The following is a 19,516-nucleotide window of genomic DNA, read 5'->3' on the forward strand; positions in this document are numbered from 1 at the left end:
TTTCTGCCTGAAACAGGCATCTAAAAGCAGAAGAGCCCTTAGATGGCTCAATCGAGTATAAGGGTTGACAGTTTCCAAAACAGACTATTTTTGTGAAGAGGGAAATAGGAAAATGATTTATGGAAACAGGACTGGGAGAGGGACTTGTGCATTGCACATCTCACTGTGTGTGTGTGTGTGTGTGTGTGTGTGTGTGTGTGTGTGTGTGTGTGTGTGTGTGTGTGTGTGTGTGTGTGTCTGTGTGTGTGTTCTGTCATGCGTCGCTAGTGTGATGGAGGGCCGTATGGATGAGTAGTCGGACAGACTAAGTCTTGGCCCAGTAGCCAGAGGTCCAGCTGATACACACCACGCACACATAAGCACACACACTCTCTAACTGTCAGGCACACGGACAAGTGAAGGGTAGAGCTTCATTTAAACATGCAGACTCAAAGGTTTTAGCTAAATAAAAATGGTACCAGATGTGATTCTTCAGCTTTCCACCTCTGTAAGTAGATTAGAGAACGTCACAGAAGTGGCTACTAGAAAACCTGGTCTATTGAGAAGATCATAACCATCAAACAATATATTTTCCACTTTTTTTCCAAAAGCTACTGGCTTCAAGTAGAAACTTTGATTCAAAATAAACTTCATTGAAGTATTTTTGTGCCAAATTACAGTTAGTCTGTCGACATTTCCAACGATCATATTTGCAGCCAATCTCAAATAGTCTCAAATAGTACACTCAGTTGGCACTTTATTAGGTCCACTTAGCTAAAACCAATGCAGTCTAATACAATTGTCCTGCAATAAATCCTACATTCATGAAGTCTTTGCTAAACATTTTATAGCAAATTGTATTTGGAGAGACTTAAACACATACTGCATAAAGAAACATAAAACAGTTTTCATCCAGTCAAATTTTTCTACTGACCTCAAAACCTCAAACATTCTCCTGCATATATTGATATATAACTAAAGTAATGAATACTGTTTTTGCAGATGCTTCAAAGGGACTTACTGTTGCTGCAGGAATCATACTGTACAGCCAATGTTTTAGTATAGTTAAATTGAATGTTGACGTTATATCTTACAATGAACACTGCAAACCCACTTAGTCATGACATAATTCTCTAGTGCCGCCAATCATCCTGGCAGGTTAGTCATTTAGCTCAGTAGGCTAGAGGGAATACGGGATGTCTTAAGTGGCTAATTATACAAAGAGTAACCTCTAGGATATATATATATATATTATTATTTTTTTTTTTACTCCATGGCAGTTTTGCCACACTCAACAGTAAAGCAAGCTACTTACAAAGAACAACTTTTTTATTATAAAAAAACAAAGTGCAGAATGAGCATACCAAATTGGATTGGTTAAGAAAGTCATTGAAACTGCCACATGTGTAGAGTATAATAATGCATTAAAGAGGAGTAGCTAAAAGTGCAAGAAAATCTTTGGAGCCTCCAACGGTTGAGCAGCATCATGATGCGAAATGTCTCTGTGGTTTAATGTGTGTCATTAACTTCGTGAACTTGCAGGAAATGTAACGGGCCCTTACAACAGCAAGCCCAGATTAGGCCATACATCAGAGAGTGTTGGAGAGCGGCTCTCTTTCAGTCCCCACTAATCGCATTGAGCAACTCTCTCTCTGTTTTGCGTGCGCCCACTGCCCCCTCTCTTTCTCTTCACTCTGTATCTGCTGATCCCTCCGCACAGTCCAGAAGAGAGCTCTCTTTGTGCCGGTGCTGGCAGGCTAACAGAAGCAGAGAGATGGATATGGCTGAGAGTGACCTGATTCTGCCTCAGTGCCTGGCCTGTTTCCAAATACAGAGGCTCTGCTCTCCTGTCCCTCTGACTTTAGGGAGGAACCCTCCGTCTTTCTCCTCTGTTGCTACCTTGCAGGACTCTGGCTTAAATATACACCGGACCTGAGAAAGAATTGAGTTTGTAGTTTCAAGTAATTTGAGTTGTTAGTCACTGTTATTAATCTAGCAGTTTGCACAAATAGTCAGATGTCTACAACTAATGGTATCTGTACCATTAATAATGTGTCTACGTCCTGTATTTACGGCACTGAAAAATAAAAGCAAGAAAATAAACTGTAAGGATTGAGCTTAAATTGAATTAATTCAAAGCATTCTGTTAGCATTAGTAACACCCAAATTATCTTATTAAAGAATAACAATCCTCTGTGGTGTAAGCAATTAATCTATCTGCGTAAGTGGTCGGCACCTCTTTTGTTCTTACTTGCAAATATCTCTGAACATTTTGTTAAGTCCTACAACAATTCATATTTTGTGTCTATGCAGAAGTTAATAAATCAAATCTGTGCATACAAGTATCTTGAGTGAGATCATTTTAAAGTAAAAGACAGAATAAGAAGATGAAAAGTAATCCTCAAGGGCTACATGTAGGCAGTGTCTGCCAATGGTTGGCCATCAGAAGTTGGTTGAGAGAGAAAAAGCAGTGAAAAATGGAAGCCCTCTGTGTTTGAAAATGTATTAATAAAATGGGTTTAGAGAAAGAAAAGGGGCATAAAATGTGATAGATGCTGTGACAGCAGTGTCCTATTGGCTGACAATGTCAAGGGCTACATTGATATTATTTGATATTCTGACTAGAGACGTCTTTGGCATCACAACTACAAATGTCATGTTTCGGTGGTGGCGTAATGAAAATGTGTCTGCTTCCTGAAAGGGCTGACGGACAAAGTATATTTCATGAGATTGCAGAATGTGGGACAGAGATGGCAGCTGTGATTGGCAACCAGTTGAAATAATACAGCATGTGTCAGTAACAAGAGATGAAAACACACACACACACACACACACGCACACGCACTCTTTTGGAAAAGTAATCAATCTTGGGAAAAATGGCTGCACCTTTAATTATCTTTTGAGGCAGCTTCAATCATCGAGGCTCCAAATACTACATTTTGCTTGTGATGGCCCCTGTTAACGTTTGAACCCTGGGACAATAAGGCTCCTCTATAACTGATGGCAACACGGAGAGGGTGTGTTTTTATGTCACAAAAACAATGCATATTAACGAATGCATAGAAAAAACATACAGCAAGTTGACACTATAGTAGAGATCAGTGTTGGTGTTAGTACATCAGAAAAAAGGAGGAATTCTGTTGATCATGAGTTGTCTCAAAAAGCTGGCGGGGTTTAGCAGCTACAGTAAAACTGCAAACCAGAGTGATATTTTACTGTGATTTTACAGAACAACCCTGGTTGTCATCAGAGCACCATTTATCTAGTAGTGAGCCACCACATGACTTGTAGGACCTGTAGAGAGTGCATTCTTGACAACCGCACATTCTAAAAGGTCATGGGGAGAAGGGCAAGGAGAGGGTAGAGAAAGAAATTCCACTTTAATATGTTTTTTCTTGTGCACCAATATTCATCTTTGTTGATTCTCTTTGGTATCTCAGTCTGCATTGTTATCTATCATCTCTCCTTCCTTCACCTGTCTTTGGCCTTGCTCCTTTTTGTCCTCATCTCAACCCTCTAACCACATGACATGATCTTGACCCAAATTTAGGTCATCAGTATTGATCATCCATGCCACTTCATGTAACCCCATGTTATAGCTCATTGTGGCCTCAACCAGCCATATTCCATTTGTCTAATGAAAGCACACCTCATATTTCTTCTGTGGCTCAGTGTGAGGCTTCTGATGATGATGGCCTTTAGTGAAAGGTTGTGAGGAGACACTTGCTGCTTGCAAGATTGATCGAAAGCCTAGGGGGTGCACTTCCAGGAGGAAAAATGGAAAATAAAACCTAAACTAAAAGACCCTCTGCCCCCCAGAGCACCCCACCTCTGACAGCTCAAACCACTAGGCTGTAGAAGCGTAAAGTGTAAACTGTAGATTTGAAAACGGTTCGATAGGTTTTCATCCAAATGAAAGCCAAAATTTTATCGGTGCATAGTTACCGTTTTCTTCTAAAGGAAGCATATATGTAAGGCCCAAGTAATTTGCCATAAGCTAAACGTTAAATTTTACCATTTCTTGTTTTGCTTTGCCTGCTATGTTCCTGTTTGTTTATTAATTTATTTTCAGTTTACCTTGTGTTTGGCTTATAATTATCTATTATCAACAGATGCATGCCTAATCATTTATATAAGACCAGTACTGTTCGTAATGCGTAACTAGGGCATCATTTGAACATTCAGATCAGTCCACAAGAAGTTGCTTTTTATAGTCATTACAGTAAAGCTTGTGTTTCATAACTCATACCCACAATCTCCCCTTACTACTGTTTTCTGTGCATTTTGAAAGAAGTTAAAGGCCTCTCTCCCCACAGCAACCCACCACATTGCTAAGCTATTAATCTAGAGTGACGCCTGCTTCAGTCCTAAACCCAGTGTTTCAAATCCATCCATACACATAGAATAATGACCAATCCCCAGCACCATTATTCTCTTATCAAAACCCATAAGTCATTCTGCCCACAGTGATTGGTATGAATATCCCCCCCGGCAGGATAAAACACATGCATGCAAACACAAAATGTAGAGAGGCACAATACATGAAACACACCCATCTGCATTTAATGGCAAAATCACAGCAGCATGTCCAAAGAGAAAGCATAACAGATGAACCTCCATCAAGAATTGTATTTCTCCCGACTCTGATTCGGATTTATATATATAGATATAGATAGAGAGAGAGAGAGAGAGAGAGAGAGAGAGAGAGATGCATTGCAGTGATTTGCCTCAGTGTGACGATGCAGCACTTCTTTTATTGTATTTCACTCTGTTCACTTTGAATCATTTCACATTGAATATGTTGCCGTACTGGCATTTCTGCAGTTGCCGTTGCAGTGGCTGGACAGTGGGGAATTGTGCCTGACAGAGCAGCCCCCAGCACTATTATAGAGCTAGAGCTTGACTGCAGTCTTCTTCCATCTTCATCTCTATCTTACTTCTTTCCACATTTCTTGCATGTGAACCAGTAGACGCACACATGCATACAAATTCTCACACATTCTTTCTCACATACAAACTTTCTCCTTTTGTTGACCTCCCCACTATCCATACATATCCTTAACAGAAATACACTCACACACAAAATAGTGATTCTTATTTTCATTAATCTTGAGTTCACTCTTTGCTGTTTATCAGACCAGGTGTAGGTTTATATCTGGATAACCATGTTCAGTACTGCTGTTAGGCTCTCTGAGGAAAACTGAGAAAAACTGAATCTGATTTGTAATGTATTATTCTCTCTTCTTCTTCTCCACTGCAGCTCTTGACCATCGATGATGACTTTTGTGGCCTCGACATGAATGCGCCGTTGGGCGTATCTGAGATGGTGCATGGCAAGCCTCTCTTCTCCGACGCCGTTGACAAAATGACCTCTGTCATTGCGTATGTGTACAAGAACCACTCGCTGGTCTTCGTGGGCACAAAAAGCGGACGAGTTAAGAAGGTAAGGAGCAGGAATACAGAATGAAGAGTAGCAGAGATTGCTGAATTGATGGAGGCAGATATTTGGTTTCTCTCTGTTAAAATGTGGAGAAAGGGCTGGGAATTGGGGACTGCTGGATTGGAGGAAGGATAGTAGTAGTAAGGCAGATTGACTTTCAGGCAAATAAGCTGAGTCGGCTGCATTTGCAGGAGGGAAGAGATGTGTGTGTGTGGATGGAAGAAAGGGAGAGTGAAAGGAAGAAGTGTGTGTACTTCACTGTGGAGAGAATTTGAATGTGCCTGTGTGTGTGTTTTGAGGAAGGGGGGGGGGAATCAGGAGAGCCCCTGAGGGTTTTTTATTCCTAGAGCCAAGCCTATCTGGTATCTCTCAACATCCTCCTCATCCACTGCACCATATATCACACATACACTCGTATACACCCAGTATCAGGATTATCCGCTGTACTTTTCCTTCACTTTGGACTTGTATAAAATCCAGAGCCCTGGGGGCAGATTGTAGCACACATCAGCATGTTGCAGAACTTGCTAGACAGCACAGATCAGCATGTTGCAGAATTGATTAGACAAAGTTTCTTATCTGTTTCTTGAGGCAAATTGAGGGATCAGAATAGGATGAACTACATAATTTAAGTGATTTATTTAGCTGCATTATAATGAATTAGTGGAATAAACTTTTTTTTACAGTTTACCATTTTTAACATTTTTGTGTAGTTATTGGTAATTTAGATAGATGGAATCTAGATTATAATTACATTATTAGTAATTTTATGGGCTGTGATGGCTTTAAAGCTCCTGAAAAATTGACTGTTGCCATAGTGTTTTCTGAACATTTTTTACCACAACTGTCTCTCTCTTGAAAAACATGTCACACTGTGTGACAGCAAAGCCTTTGGCTAAACAAGATTTGTCTCCTCAGAGTTAAACAGCACTGGATAAGCTGGGTTTTGGCGTGTTGTTGCTTCCACCCTAGACTCCCCTCACGCCCCGGTGCCCTCCCTTGTGTGGTAGCCCTTTTCTGGGCTAATGCGATGATGCACTGCTGCTAGGTGTGATAGAAGGGTGGTAGCTCCTGTGCTTTTACTCCCACTTTCTCGCACTCACACACACATATCGTAGGGCCATGACTGAGACGAATTCTGGGGCAGTGAGCCTCACGGGCCTGGTGAAACCATCATCACACAGAGAAGGGGGGAAAGCGAAGGATGGAGTGACTGAGGGAGGCAGAGGAAGGTTGAGCTGGAGGGGAGATTTTGGACAGATGGACTATATTCCTGAAATGCTGCATGCCTTAAAGGGAGGAAAAAAGTTTGTATGGGGACGGTTGAAGGGAGAAAAATGAAAGACAGAGTGGAAAAAGTTAAATAAAAATGTGATTGAGGCCAGCACAAACAATTGTTGTTGAGAGGGGATTGTTTACTGATACACAGGCAGACAGGAGTTCTAGTTTTTACATTGTTTTTTGTTGATTATGGCCCCTGTCTGTGTTTTTTTTTTGTTCCGTATAAAAGAGCAGAGTGGTTGAGACACCGGTTCTCCATGTTGTATAATCAACACATAAGCAGATGTTTCAAACAGGGGAAATATGTAATCATATTTAATAGCTACTGCTCATCATGATGAAGGTGAGATTTAGTGGCTTTGAGTGTGAAAAGTATAATAAGTTGTTTTCAAGGTTTTCTGAATATTGTTTTTGCTTCAGGATGTTAGAATTTATTTTTTTCCTGTTATCTTTGTCTTTGACAAAAAGTGATCAACATAGTGTGTCAACACAGACGTACACACATGCACACACAGCCCCATTACAACCCCATCCTCCCCTCCCATGTACATACTTCCCCTCCCCTGTCGTTAACTGTATACCATTAGATGACATCACAGGCAATAAAAGACAACAACAAGACAATAAAAGGTCTGAGCTTCAGTCCACCTCCTTCATCAGTGACTTTATAACCCCTCGGCTAATGGATTTTGATTTATATACACTCCTCCACCTTACTTGTTCTATCACTCAACCCCCTCCTCCTCCTTTCTCTCACTTCTTCTCTCACACACTGTCTTTCAGTCTTTCTGTTTTTTTCCAGTGTTATTTATGATCCTGTGACTAACACATCACCCTGAATAAATATAAGCATTACGGTAAAAGAGAGTGGATGGACTTTAATGCAATGTTGTTTGGGTCAGCTAAATGTTAGTGTTTACCAGCTCATATTTATGACATCATGAAGTTGAGCTGGACAGGAAGCTGAGTGAATTAAATTAAATTTGTGTGTTAAATTGTTTTATGTGGTTTAATGGGGGTGAGAGTAAAATTTTGTGAGTATAACCTGAGACCTGTGTACCAGACTACAGACATGGTTGTATTTCTTTAAATACTATATATATATATATATATATATATATATATATATATAGTATTGCATTTTTTTGCAATGAAGTTGGGAGAGACAGTGAAAATTGCATAAAAAAGTTGCGATTTCTTTTGTAAATGTCTTTAAAAATAAAAAGTAAACTTGTTTTGGGGAGAATTCACAGCGATTGGTTGAATTGGAGAATTGTTGTGATCGCGACATCGCGAAATCCTGGAGGTACTGCCTAATATAATAACATAATGCATTCCCTAGCCCTTACACCTAGCCTTAACTATTACAACTACATACTTAACCCCAACCCTTACCTCACTTCATCCAACAATAGAGAGCAATTGGAGATGTAGAACAATATTTGAGATAGCAACAGAAACAAACTTGGGCATTTAGACATGTTAAGTATCTTCAAGTAATGTAGGCTTACAGAGAAAAGAGAAAGGACATGTTCTCTTGGAGGCTAGATGGTAGTGGTGGTGATGGAATGAATTGTATAGTTGTTCTAAAAGATGAGCATAATGATGATTTTCCAGAAAATCTGGAAACTAAGGTTGGCCTAGAAAGAAACTGAAATTCACCAATAGAAAAAAAACAATGCTTCACTCTGAAATTGTTCTTTGAGGAATTTCCTCACTTTGCCCTCATGTTCTACCAATTTCAAGTTTCTCCTCACAAAGTAGTACAAGACTACACACACACACACACACACACACACACACACACACACACACACACACACACACACACAAAAAACACACACACACACAACAAACAACAACAAAAAACACACAACACACACACACACACACACACACACACACACACACACACACACACACATCCCTTGCCTTAGATGGCTCTGATGGCTGAGTGGCTGTGTTGTGTAAAGTGCGTTTCGACACAGTCTAAGCTGAATTTCATAACACCCTCCTGTCAGCACAAAAGGCAGTGCTGTCGAATCAGTAGAATTCTGTACATACCCACAGCTACAGCCATGCTTGGCCTTTACTGCCTCGCACAAGGCTTAAAACCCCTCACATCGCACAGATCTGTACACCTCCATGCCTTTTCCTCACTCTTTTTGTTTCCACCTCACTTCTAGCTCTTTTGAATTGATAGAATGTCTCTTCTTCTCTACTTTTCGCCACACATCCCACCTCTTTTTCCTCTTATTTCTTTGCTTCCCCTCCCTTTCTCCACCTCTGTTTGCCCTCTCCTCATAATTTCCCTCTTCCTTTTCCCTTCATCTCTCCCTCCTCCCTGCGTCTATCTGTCCATGGCTGAGTGGAGTTGCTGTGAGAGCTCTTTGATGGCTACCTCCTGCCATTGGAAGTGAATGGACCATATGCCTTCTGTCAGCCTGTCTGTCGGTCAGTTTGTGTGTGCGTTGGTCTGTGGCTTAAGGTGGAGATGGAGATGTGATGGAGATAAAAGGCTGTGGCTGGGTAAGGTTTAAACCCATTTACTGCAGGTCAGTGCACAACAGCAGGTCGAGGGGAAAGCTGTAACCCCCTGCAGGCTTTGGTTTAGTTTATGGTCATCTGGTCAGACTACACATTAGCATGAGAGGTACACGTCTGTATGGACACACATGCATGATACTCACACTGCACACAATTGCACAATGAACACTTACACCCACGTACACACTGTTGGACAAAGGCTGGCCAGTTACTTCCGTGGGGCCGTAGATGGAGAGGTGGACTATAGGACTAGAGGGAGATGTGGAGGATAGAAGTGGAGAAAAAAGGGAGGGAAGAGATGAGATTGAGGGCCACCTGCCGAGGTGCTAATGCATCTCCACTCTATTCGTCCCAATGGGGGAGCATTGGCGCTCAATACAATGAGCAGCTAACCTTGAACTTGACATAGACAAAGACATGGCATGCAAAGGTAGTGAGGTCGAAGAAGCTGAGGATAAATGTGTTTGTGTGTTTCTGTGTTCTAGATATCACCAGTATACAGGCACTGCCAAAGGTACAGTCTGTAAAAGTGGACACATGCATGCTTCCTGGTGTGATACTACAGAGAAGAAGAAAAAAGAAAGGAAAACAACTTCTCCACAGAGCATTTGTCAGTATTTGGCCAGAGGCAAAGAGCAGGGTGTGACAATTTGTTCATCTGTTAAACACAGTCACTACTTTTCAATCTGTTCCAGTCAAAAAGAGAAGAGAAGAAAAGGAGATGCAAACAAACAAAGAAAGAGGGAAGTGATGGAGAAGAAAATATTTTGCAAAATTTGCAAGAAAATGAAAGGAGAGCGTAGAATGACATGAAAGCGAGACAGAGACAGCAAGACAGAAAGGTGAATCAATGGTAGTTTGCAAGGCTATATTAGCTTCTTGAATAGGAAGACTAAAGCTTGCAGGAGTAGTGTAGAGACAGAGAGATCTGTCATTTAAGGTTGTCAGGGAGATGGCATAAGCCAGAAACAGGCCAATTCCGACACTGGATGGTTCATGCTTGTTGTTGGGAAGGGAAAGGTCAAACTCTTACACATTCTTCAGGTCATTTCTTCTGTATTTAAAGATTTCTACAGACAATATCACATTGTTCAGGTTGAGAATTTTAAATAGCAGATTCAGAGAAAATAATTTTACACCATTGCATCAATATAAATTAAATGGAGAAAAAATATGTATAATAATACAGTATATGTATTAAATGTGTTTGCTCAGTAGCAATTTAAACCTTGCAGTCTAATCAGGTACTGTAACAATAGTTTAGATGGCAGAGCCACATTTAAATTACAATCACAATTAACATTGCATTTCTGTGGAATTCCCTGTCTAATAAATGAACAGTGGCTGTTCTGCTTGCTGGCTTTGCTGTTGGCACAATAGATTATGGATGGGTAGATGTACATGCCTGTGGGTGTGAGGGCTTTTTTACGTGAGGTATTTATTGCTCTGGACCAGTCCCATATGCTTTCTGGGTTGATTGTGTCCTTGTTTTGCACGTGTATGTGTGCTTGTCTGTGCGTGTGTGTCTAAAATGGGTTGGTTAGCCCCAGATGCAGATTATTGAAATGGGCAGACCTGAGCCATGGTCAGTGGAGCAGAGGATTAACTGCTTAGAGCTAATGATGAAATATGCTTTAGGATGGACAGGCATCGTGTGTGCGTGTGTGTGGACAGTGGTTTATGATTTAAGCCCCCACCCCACCCTTGTTATGCTATAAATGCAATGCTCTTGAACACAGGTGCACACACTCGCACACACTGCTACTATCACCCTGACGAGCAGCCATTACAACCCCACCCAGTAGTCGATTAATTCTGGCCAGTGGTCTAAACCGCTGCTGCATTCAGCCAGTCTCCTCAGAATGTCAATGTTTCCATACTGTTAAGTATTCCTCAGCAGTCTTCCTAGTTGCCTTGGTTGTGTGTGTGTGTGTGTGTGTGTGCGTACGTGTGTGTCTGCTCCCACACCAGCTTGCGCAGCACACACTAAAGCAGTCGTGAGTTGCCATGGTAGCACAGGCTGTTCCACACACATGATAGAAGGCATCAACACAGGGAAGACACACACACACACACACACACACACACACACACACACACACACACACACACACACACACACACACACACACACACACATCTAAGAGTATATTGTGGTACACATGTATTTAATTCCCAGGGAAGCTTACAGTACTGCACACACAGTGTAGACATTATGCTGATACAATGGACTGAGTGCACATTAGGATGATCTGATCTGATGATAGTGGACTGGTATACAAGTGCTGTCTACCTCACGGCTATAAGGCTGATTGAACAGACAGTATTAATGTGTTGGTGTTTTCGTCTCGCCGTGTTAACTGTTGTCTGTTACACAGCTTCGCTCTGCTATTTGTTATAGAGATAGAAAGGCATGCCAAGGGGAATCAGTGGGAACCCCTCGGCAGCCCCCGCCACCCTCCTTCACCTTATGCTTCTTTTCTTAGACTCTTTTTTTTACACCATTGTTTCTGACCAATTGTTTTCACATACATCTTCTTCTGGTGATTGCTTGGTGTACATGTTTGCTTAGGCCACATCTAAAGTCCAATTTCTCTTCTAGATTTAGGGAGTTGGTAAATCTGTCTGTGTGTCATACATGTATTTGAGTCTCTGTGTATATATATAAGTAAATTATGTGCAGAACATTACAGGATCTAATGAGAAGTAAAGTCCAGTAATGGCCTGGGAAAAGGATCAGAAGATAGTGGTTACCTCGTGTGCTCACAATCCCCACAATACTTGCCGTGCCAGCTGCCAACACAAAATACCTCATCCAGTAACCAGGCGGTCTGACTGGGCAGCAGGCAGAGTCCATGTAGAATTAATTTAGGAAGCCTGAGTATTCCCTTTAGATAGATATGGGGTAGAGCTGGAGGGAGGAAGGTAAAGAGAGGGGAGATGGGAAATGAATGATGGGGTGCAGCGAAACTGGGCACGGTTTAGGGGTTTAGAGGATGAAACTGATGTAGAGTTGAAAAAAGACAAGGAGGAGATAAAGAGAGATGGTTAGATAGACAAATGCATGATGGAGAAACAGAAAAGACCGATGGAGAGATGCAGAAAGGAAAATATTTCTGTGAGATAGAATGTGCAACACATGGTGAGGGTGAGAGAGAGAAAATAGAGATGGATGGATGGATGCAGAGATAAACTGAGGGCTAAATTATCCAAGGGAAAAATGAAAAGTTGGAGATACATGGAAACAGAGAGTAAGGTAGAAGCGGAAAGCAAGGGGCCACCAGGGAGTGATGGAGCATGTCTTCCAGACCATTGAGGAATTTACCTGCACTCCTGCACACACACACACACACACACACACACACACACACACACACACACACACACACACACACACACACACACACACACAAAAAACACACCTCAACATTTCCATTTGGCCATTCAGTGAGAAAGTGTTAAGTTGATGAAAGACATGAGGGAAGAGGAGGAAAGCAATCTCTCCGCTGATTTAGACAAGAGTATCACATGGTGCTCAGGTTAGTAAAGAGCAGCCACTTTGCACTCCTGTGCCTGCCTGACTCAACAGATACACACAGTGCCCTGATATGGTGGATGAAATTGCTTTTGCGTTCAGCGTGTTTGGCTCCCAACCTTCATGTATGTGCGTACGTGGTCGTATGCAAAAAATAGCTGTTCACCTCACACGTGTCATTCAGGTGTGTATTTATAGATGCCATTGCTTTAGCTTGGCCTTATCCCTCCTTTCCAGGGCTCCTTTATAATTGATGAGCTGCCAGGGGCTGAGCAGCGCAATAGCACACACACACACACACACACACACACACACACACACACACACACACACACACACACACACACACACACACACACACACACACACACACACACACACAACCTTGGTAACCAGCTGTTTCACTGCAGGTTGACACCATGTTTGCACACACTAAGTCAGAACCACTTGATTGCTTTAAATTTGCCACAAAGGTGAGCCTCCAGCTATGAATCATGGTCCATGTAGTGTCACATCCTAGATGCTGTTTATGTTGCTCTGACTTGCTTATTAGCTGCACCAGCTCTTAGTCATAATAAAATTTAAACTACCTTGGAATGTCAACCAAATATTACGCTGCAGGATATTTTTTTTTTACATTTTTCTAACCTTCCTCTGAAATTGAATTAGTATTCAGACACAAGGCATGTAGAAATCTGTTGTCTGCCTCATTTATTTACACAGATCTTTTCTGACATTGGTAGCAGGAAGAAAGTGGGTGAAAAGCTACAGAAAGAAGAGCATGGCAGAGAGAGACTGAATGAGTGTAGAGGGCAAAATTGGCGAGTGAGAGTGATGGGTGAAAGTTACAGAGATGGAGAGAATGTCGAGAAAGGGTAAAGGGAGACAGTCTGATGGGAGGAGAGGGTGAGTGGTGAAATAGAGTTTGATATTCATTTCACTTTCGTGAGTCTGCACCTATTGAGAAGAGTACCAGTATGTGGCAGCCTATTGAGCTGTGAGTGATTTGAGTGGCTATTCTCTGCAGTGTGTAGATGAGAGTTGAAAGGCTTGAGCCAGCAGAGAAGTTGGAGAGAGAAATGCCTAACTTCAGTCTGATCTTTCTGTTTCCTGGCAGTTTGAACTGTAGTTGACTCTGATGTGTTGCTGGCTCAGGGTTAAGACAAGGTTGGCTGCTGTGCTTTGATCACAAGTATAATTTGCGACTGTCATTTTTTATCTCTTCTCAGTGGATGGTTCGTCTAGTACTTCAGCAGGAAATCTCAGAATTCTTATACCTTGGGGGAGAACAGTATTTTGTCAATTCAAAGGACTTTTGTTTTATTTTTTTTATACCTTTTCCCCTGTTTGGAATGAAAGACTGCAGCAATCTTGCCATGTTTTGAATGTTAGAATATGTTTACATCTACTCTGTGTGTACATGAGATGAACATAACATACAAAAACGTATGTAGTCCAATACAGTTGTCCTACTACCTTTTGTAAAGCTTATAATTTAGAAATTTTAATGAGGGTGATCCAGTCGCTTACAACATAATTTTGGTCTATTATTATTATTATTATTATTATTATTATTGGTTTGAATAACAAGCTGCAACAACAAACCCACACCAAATACTCCCTTCTTTTCCCCTTTCTTTCTTTTTAATTTCGACCATTTCATTTATTTTTACTCATTTCTCTATGTCCTTCTCTGCCTCTTCCTGGCTTCACAGCATCCTTCTCTTTCTCTCTCTTCCGTATGCTTTTATTTGTATATCATCCTATCCTATCCTTCCTTCCTTCCTTCCTTCCCCTTCTTTATATTCTAATTTACATGGTGTATGGCTGTTCAGTGAGAAAAGCTGGCAGTCTGTGTGGGTTTACAAGCTTCTCAGTAAGAGTGGCTTTGCCAGGCAGGCATGGGGCCCATATCACAAAGCAAGTTTGACAGGCTCTCTTTCGGGTTACCTGTCTTCACTAACACGGTTAACTGTGTATTAAAAAGTTTAGTTTATAACTGATGCTGTTAACCCTGGATTAATCAATGAACCTATAAGCATGTTCACAGGAAGGAGTTGGAGTATGTGATAACTAACTAGACAATCACTTTCAACATCAACACATCCATATCATAGTATTTAAAGTCTTTATCAAATTGTATTTAAAGAGTGACTTATTAAATATTCAACATTTAAAGTCATAAAGAAGGAGAAACGATGCAAATCAATGTTATTCTGCTGATCTGTTTCAATGTCACTGTGCTCATTATTACTTGTCACTTGACTTTGCAGTAGTTTTGCCTGTGCCCTGTCAGAATGGTAAGAATGATGATTAATCATTTTGATCTGGTTTTGAACATGAAATGACTGGAGCAGGTTAGCCATGTTGGTAATCATATTTTTTGTTTAAAATGAATCCAGCTTTGTGATTCTTGAAAGCCTGAGTTACAGTAAGCCCAAAGTTATCCTCCTAGCTCACTAATCTGGCTTTGTAATAAAAGCTGCTGCCTCCAAAGATGTACTGCACACATCTTATAGGCATCCTGATCTACACTGAAAAACGGACAAGGAGTATGGCGGAAGCAAAGAAGCAACCACAGGAGAAGTAAACAAATCTGGACTAAAATCTACAAACATCCCAGATATAATTTCAGCAACACATTTGCACTTATATAGTTTTGTGTTGACATTGTCATTTGACAACACAGCCACGCTTCAGATGACATAAGATAATTGCTTAGTTACATCTCTCAAGTGTTCACACTCATACAACACATCTGAGTTTTTCTCTCTACCTCGCCTGTCAAGCTCACCCTTAAAGCCTAGATCTGCTCAGCAAGTTAATTAGCATCACTATTAACTATGCTTCAGCCAAATCAAGTCTGTGCCAAGCCAGCAAATGGGTAGGTAATTATGTCCAAGCTTTCTCTCTCTTTCTCTCTCTTCTACTGATGGATCATTGAGTATGTAACCACAGAGAAACACTCCATACATAGCTGTCTTCCACACACATACACACACCCTTACACATTTACACAGGCTTCTACTTATATCAAAGGTGGCTGAACAGTTAAGAATCACCCTCTGTGTGGCTGCTGCTGAAGGAAGACGTGAAGGTTTTTCTGTGCATTGGAAGAAGCGCTTGAATTGGCATTAATTACTCTTGTGTAGCAGACTGTGAAGGCATGTGCTCTCCAACACTTAATGAAAAATTCCTAAAGGTAATTTATAATTAATTAAATGGTATAGAAAAAGTTTATAGTTACTGCACCCCAACAAGATTCCAGCGCATTCATTATCATTTCAATTTTGTTTCATGCGTTGACATTTGCCTTGTGCGCGAGTACCAAATCATTGCGTGGCGATTGCTAATTTGTGCTCCAGCAGTAGAAAATCAATACATTGTCTAGCAACTAATCACACAGTGTGTTTGGTGGATGCATTGCTAGCAGTAACTCTGACAGTGCCGGAGTTTACCCTAACCCATCAATGAGTCATAACTAAAGGTTAATGATGAACAAGGATAAGTGAAGTTTCATGTTCTTTTCATTCGAGGCTGGTTCATCAGAAGCAAAGTAATGTTCTCCGTGTCGAGTATGTCTCTCTTTCTTCATTCCACTGTACACAAACTTTCATCACTTTGTGTGTAATGGATTTTCTCAAAATCATTGATGGATGACTGGCCGAAGCAGATCGAATTTCTTCCTATTTTGTATCAGTGCTAGTGCATGCAGCACCCATATTTCTACAATAACTCATTCTTTGGATTTGTAGAAGCAACTCATCCCTCATTCTGTTATTCTTACCCCTTTCTCTCTTCTATATCTCCATCCTTTCCTTTCTGACTTACCTCCTCTCTCCAAGTATCTGTGATTTATAGCTGAGTCTGTGCAGCTGTAGAGGACACACCACTGCAGGTAAGCCCTCTGCCTCTCCTCCTTCTCTCACTACCCCTTCTCCGCAAGCCAATCATTTGCACACCATAAGTCTCTTGGGGCGACTAGTGCCCCCACACACCTTTTTTCTTTCCTCCACCTCTCTCTTCTCTCTCTCCCTTTATCTCTCTCTCTCTCTATCTCTCTCTCTCTCTGCAGAGAATAGTTTGCCTCACAACTGGGTCATTCTCTCTCCTCCCTGCAGTAAATGCTAGCAGCCAGTCAGGGAGGCTAGGCTGCACTCTGTAGCAAGGCTCAACTGCAAGGGAGACTTCTGAGACTGCAGATGGAAGTGCGTGCTGTCGAGGGGGTTGTGTTTGTTTGCATGTACGTTGGTGTATACCAACCTGTTGAGACTGCAGGTATATTGAGATGGAAAATGTGAATGTGTGAATGGGAGGTGTATATGAATGACTCATTTCTTTTCCATGTGTTTGTGTGTGCATGTTGGGATATTCTGTGTTTGGAAGCTTCCATTAGCCTGCACATGTATTAAGTCTCTTGCAAACATCAGCTGCATCTCCCAGCACCTGTTTGTTTGTTTGTTTTGCTTTATTTGCACATTCTTATATTGCTCAGCTTATCCTCCCACTCATCTCACAGACACACATGCTCACACAAACCCTCTAATGTAGCTGCAGTGGTGTCAGTGAGTTGCGATTTAGATTACTCTGACTCGCCCATTAAGCAGATGCCAGCATAAACATCTTTAAAAGGGTCCCTGGGTCTGGCTGTCTGACATCAAGACTTTGAAGTGTGCCTCCGGTACCAACGCTGCTTCATAGACACAATGACAGCAGAGATGAAAAGTGAAAGAGATTGAGAGAGTAAACAAATGAGATGGAAGGGGGAGCGAGATGGTGAGAGGAATGCTGGAAGAGACATTAAAAGACAGCAGATGCAAGTAAAAGAAGAAAGAGAAATTAACATCTGTAATCTTGCACACCTATCCTCGCAGTTGTCTTTTTTCCTCTTACCTCCTCTCCTCACCCTTTCTTTTCCCTTCCTCAACACACATCTTAATAAGTGGATTTTTATCTCAGTTACACCAGCGCTCCCAAAGGCTTATGGGATTTCCTTCCCTCCTGCTGCACACACAGAATGGTAATTGCCAATCTGCAGTTAGAGTCTCCTTGTTTTTAAGGAATAAGGCAGAATTGGTTAAAAAAAAACTCACCTTTTTAAAATATTGATTGTGGATTGGTATGGTCTTTTATATTACATTAGCAGCTGTGCTGCCATCACACCTCTGTAATCTCTGTAATTCTCATCATGTCTAGACTTATCAGTGGCCTGAGTCAGCTTAAAGTGCTCCTCCTGTCTTCTCTCTCCTCTTTCTCTCTAAATCTCACCTTTACACAGAATGGGATGAAAGGTGTGTCACCCAAGTTCACCCATGCATGTTGTTTAAAATTACTGATTCTTAACACACACAGTCTCAGTTTTAACAGGCATTTAAATTCCATTGTCAGGTCCAGTTTCTTCCAACTCAGAACCATCTCCAAAATTAGACATTTCCTATCACCCTCTGATCTAGAAAGAATTATTCATGCACTTACGTATATCATCCAGGCTGGACTACTGTAATTCCCTTTATCTCAGCATTTCCCAAGCTACAATTTCCTGGTTACAACTAGTCCAAAACACAGCCACCAGGTTTATAACAAGGACAACGAAACAAGACCACATCACCCCTGTCTCTCCATCCTTACACTGGCTCACCGTTCACTTCAGGATAAACTTCAAAACCCTCTTAATTGTCTACAAATCCCTCCATGGTCTCGCTCCTTTCAGCACCACCAGACCCCTCAGATCAGCCCATCGTGGCATGTTGACTGTGCCCGGTCATGAAAAAAAAAAAAGGAAACTTGTTTGTTTATTGTATTATATATCGTCATTGTGAAGCACTTTGGTGCAAAACTTTAAAAATGTTTACTTCTAAAGTGCTATATAAATGAATAAACTTAAACACAGTTACACACTAACTGACGTAGTTTCTGCCCTAGCACTACACACATGACGTTTGCACCTGACATCTTAAACGGGCAGATAAGCACTGGAACAAGGAGCACTTTAATCTTTAAGTACATGGAACAAAAAATAGCCTGATAGAGGTATGCAGTTCTGAAATCTAAGGAGGTTTGAATTGATTGTCATTGTTATCAAATGTTATAGTGCTAAAAGTGTCCAGTGTGCCATTTATAGTGGAACAGTTTTATGCAGATTATTGTGAAGCATATGGCTTCACAGATTAGTCTTTTAACTTTGTGGTTTCTAGCTGAGCTGATTAGGACAATATTTCTGTTTGAAAAATATATCCTTTTTATTTTACTTGTGTATACATTTAAGGCAGTCATAAGTATTTCTGAGAACATATGCCATTATGCCACATGTCCAGCTCTGGCCTTTATATGGCTAACCTGCTTGCAAGCACTTGCAACATATCTCCTTTCTGACTGATATTTTTTTTGCATTTGTCATTTGTGTCACCCCCACCCACCACAAACACACAACACACACACACACACACACACACACACACACACACACACACACACACACACACACACACACACACACACACACACACACACACACACACACACATTCACTCAGCCCGCTCCCTCCCTTTCCCTAGCCCTTTCACCATCAACTCCTGCCAACTAAAATCCAGAGAGGGAGCCAGTGCAACTCTTCATTAATTGTTTAGCTATACTGCCTGAGCCCAGAATCACTAGCACAAACTTGTGACACCTTTTGACAGGTGCAAGTGAGACACAATCACTGCACACCCTCTATCTCTCTCCTTCACTCTCTT

General features: G+C 41.3%; 1 protein-coding gene across 3 annotated transcripts in view; it reads left to right on the forward strand.

Moving 5' to 3' along the window:
• Nucleotides 1–19,516, forward strand: part of plxna4 (plexin A4) — a 250,922-nt gene that overhangs the window by 33,042 nt on the left and 198,364 nt on the right. For all 3 annotated transcript variants that reach the window (XM_039791208.1, XM_039791207.1, XM_039791206.1), the window contains one exon: nucleotides 5,240–5,422. In XM_039791208.1, the coding sequence (XP_039647142.1) occupies nucleotides 5,240–5,422 (183 nt within the window). The remainder of the gene's footprint in view (nucleotides 1–5,239; nucleotides 5,423–19,516) is intronic.

The sequence above is a fragment of the Perca fluviatilis genome, chromosome 23, assembly GCF_010015445.1.
Source record: "Perca fluviatilis chromosome 23, GENO_Pfluv_1.0, whole genome shotgun sequence".
In the NCBI taxonomy this organism is placed as follows: Eukaryota; Metazoa; Chordata; class Actinopteri; order Perciformes; family Percidae; genus Perca; species Perca fluviatilis.